Source organism: Temnothorax americanus, unplaced genomic scaffold (assembly GCF_048541705.1).
Source record: "Temnothorax americanus isolate GAGA-0224 unplaced genomic scaffold, ASM4854170v1 Scaffold1, whole genome shotgun sequence".
NCBI classification, from domain to species: Eukaryota; Metazoa; Arthropoda; class Insecta; order Hymenoptera; family Formicidae; genus Temnothorax; species Temnothorax americanus.
This window is the reverse complement of record NW_027509230.1, coordinates 7,885,495-7,889,058: the sequence shown is the minus strand read 5'-3', so window position 1 is coordinate 7,889,058 and position 3,564 is coordinate 7,885,495. Positions and strand designations below refer to the sequence as shown.

General features: G+C 35.4%; 1 protein-coding gene across 1 annotated transcript; it reads right to left on the bottom strand.

Moving 5' to 3' along the window:
* Window positions 1-753: 753 nt before the first annotated feature.
* Window positions 754-3,564, bottom strand: LOC143896115 (uncharacterized). Its single transcript, XM_077403687.1, has one exon. The coding sequence runs from the start codon at window positions 3,306-3,308 to the stop codon at window positions 2,079-2,081; it is 1,230 nt and encodes a 409-aa protein (XP_077259813.1). The 5' UTR covers window positions 3,309-3,564; the 3' UTR covers window positions 754-2,078.

Sequence of the window (3,564 nt, the reverse complement as noted above, 5' to 3'; positions counted from 1 at the left end):
GGCCCCGGACACACACTTTTTTGTAACAGTAACAGTAGGATTTCGACCAATCGTGTTACTCGATTCGGGAACGTATGGCCGTACGTTTTCGAATCGAGCAACGCGATTGGTCGAAATCCTACTGTTACGTTCTACGGAAAAGCACTTTGGCACCTATCCCCTATCGCTCCTTTACAGACTTACAGGGTAAATCTGAAGGAGTGCTCTCTCTCCTCTCCGATTTCGATGAAATTAGGTTCATTCGACGTGTTTTTACTCAAAATGACCGAATGTGGCAGAAAAAAAGCGTCGCTCTGCCCCGCGGAGAGGAGTGAGCTCTCCTTCAGAGAGAGATTTACCTATATTGTTTTAAAAAATAAAATAAAACCCAAGCGCGGTACATATCTTTGTGTTCCCATTCAAGGGTCTTTTCTTATTCCAACCCAAGTATAGTAGTAGCTTTAATTCTCCTTAACAAAGTTATAATATTACAAAAAATCATTTTAATCACAAAGAATTAAAGAGTTAACAATACAAAATGAAAATATTTAATCAAAATAAAATAAATTTTTCTTGTAAAAAAACTTGGCGCTGCCAGACCTCGAAATTTAATAAAATACTAAAATTTTTAATTTAATAAAAAAACAATAAATAGGGAATATACATATAATTTAGGGAAAAATGCGACGGGAGTAAAAAAGTAGCGTCAAATTTTATTTTAGTATTGTTATTTTATGCTTTGATAGGAATACTTTGAGAAAAAGAGCAAATATAAGATCATAAGGATTTATGATGATCTATAATTGACATACTATTTATACATAAAGTATTAGGTTTCATGTTGCTTGATATTTTTTGTAAAATATGTTTTGTTTCTTCTGTAAGAAAGAAATGATCGTTACACAAGTTTTGTTATCAAAGAAACTTGCAAAAAATTATTGTTTTATCGAACGCATAAGATCATTAGCTGTAGGTATTATAACAAATACTAAGTCTACGTTATATACTATATATTGTGACTGTACAACTATCATATGATTATGCATAAAGTATAATGTAAAATTCCGCTGTAAATATCACATTCTTGCGTCAACAGTATAAATTATTCTCAAACGAGCACTGATAAGTATTTAAAAGTACATCAACATGTAGAAAATGCAAATTTTAAAAATAAAATATTTATTAACCATTGTTAGCGTATACATAAGAATATTTAAGTCGCTTGTAAAATACTGCTTACACTGTTAAAAGGATGAAATTTAAACCAATACCTTGTGTGTTAAATAACATTTTGTTATTTTTAACTACCATCCATGTATGTTGAGATTTATTACTTTAACACAAAACAATATTATTTTGACTCGATTGGTTAATTTAGTTAAATTAACGACATATTGGAGTAAGAGCAGTGACGACCTATAGAAATTGTTAAAAATGATTCAAATTGAGTATATATTGACACTACGAATTTAACAGTGTAGACAGCACACATGTCTAAAAAACGTCGTAAAAATGCTTTAAGGCTTTTTTTTAGACACATATATGTGTAAATGACTGTCCAGGAGTCCAGCTTAAGCTTTAAAATTTTACAAAGACGTTAATGAGGCGAAGGCAAGTTTATATAAACGGACAATATATACTATGTTTCAAGATATTTTCATGTGAACTTTAATTACTATTAAAATAAGATGTAGCATTTATTATTTATGTTTTTGTTAGTTATACGCGTTTGCATTACTTCATTTGAATTGAATATTATTGCGATATCGAAGTTTTTAACTACGATATACAATTTTATCGGTAATATATCGCACAAGACACTAAAGTCGAATGTGATTCAATATATTTCGCCTCTAATTACACCTGCAATTCTTTGTATTATAATATGTAACTACTATTTCTCGTATAGAAATGACAACGAAAGAGAGACAACAATATTTATAAAATAAATCTTTTGCCTTTAATATATAATTACGAATCTATATATTACCTGATCACCTGATCACTTAAAAATCTTTCGACATATATACTTCATATAAGTTACTAATCGTTACGATATAAATTGTATCTTATATGCATTTTATGCGAATTATCTCACATTATAAAATATGTTTCAAGCAGCCAAGATCTTTCAAATGCAGCAATATATCAGCAAGTATTTTACATACTTCGTCTCCACCGAGATATTTTTCCTTCTTTGCACTTCTCAAAAAGCCTAGACTAATTATGTCTTGTACTGACACTTCTGATTTGAGATATCCCAATATTGCCGGTAAAAAACAGGATGCGACAATAAAACCGAAGAGAGCGCCCCTCCTAAAATCGTCCAACAGAGCGTTATATGAATATTTCTCAATGTCTTGAACGCCAGCGTCCAGCAAATACTCCATCAGCGCGTCGTGATAAGCCTGCATGATGTCGAAAAATTTATCTCGTATCTCTTCATTCGAGCAACAGTTGTAGAGATACGTGGATAGATCAACGACGGGCGTCGAATATGTAATAAGCGCGAAATCGATCAGCATCGCGCGATATCGTCCATCCTCATCCGCCTTGAAGAGAATGTTGTTCAATAGAAAGTCGCCGTGGCACATCGTGGCCAGAGGTTCAAGCGGCTTTATTATCTTCATCATCACTTCGTCAAACGCGTTCGTGAGGAAGGCTTCCATCCTGTCGCAGAAAGCTGCATCGTGGCCTTGTCTGCGGAGATATTCCAACGATCGCGTCGCCTTAACATTGCAATAAACTTCAAACAAGTTTCCTTTTCCTACTTTCACGTATCTAGACTCTTGCAGTCGCGCCACGACGTCGAAGAACTTTTCCCGCTGCAATTCCTTCATGACGTACCCTTTACCGTGAAATCGTCCTAACTCGCGCATCGCCGCCAACGTGTACTCGAAAGGAGCGTTGTGCGGATACGAGCAAGAATGATATCCTCGTTCGTTAACGTTTTCCAGGGCGATCACGAAATCGGTGGGCGACGGTTTTTCGGCGTAGTAACATCTTGCGTAAAAATGCCTCTCGTTCGGTTGGACGTACGTTCGATAGAACAGAATCTCGTTGTCAAATTGAAGATCGATGCGAGCTATGTGGATGAAGTTCTGCATGTTCATGGGTCTCTTTAGCACCATAGACAATTCCTCGTTCTGATCGTTTGCTTTATTCTTAAACTGCAGGCGTACGTAATACATGGTTGTCATTATAAAGTTGATAGATTTGGAGATTTCGTGTCGAGCTTTGTCAACGTCCAATCCAAGATTCTCGATAATCATCGCCATCACCTGGTCGAGCCATCTCTGAGAATCTTTGACGTGGGAGTCGTGGGACATTTTCTTCGAATATGCGATTCGTGTAAATTAATAATAAAATTTGGATTGTTGATCTAGGAGAGTTTGTTGCCTCGACAGCTCGAACAGTACTAACATATAGTGGTTTCCCGTAAAAACCATTAATCGGTTTGCTTTGCTAGATTTGCTTTTCTGCTGTCGCGTGAATACCTGACGCGAGGCACGATCGTATTATTTGACGACCAGCTAGTTTTGTCTTATAAATAAGCATAAAATCAATATAAAGAGTGGGAGACTG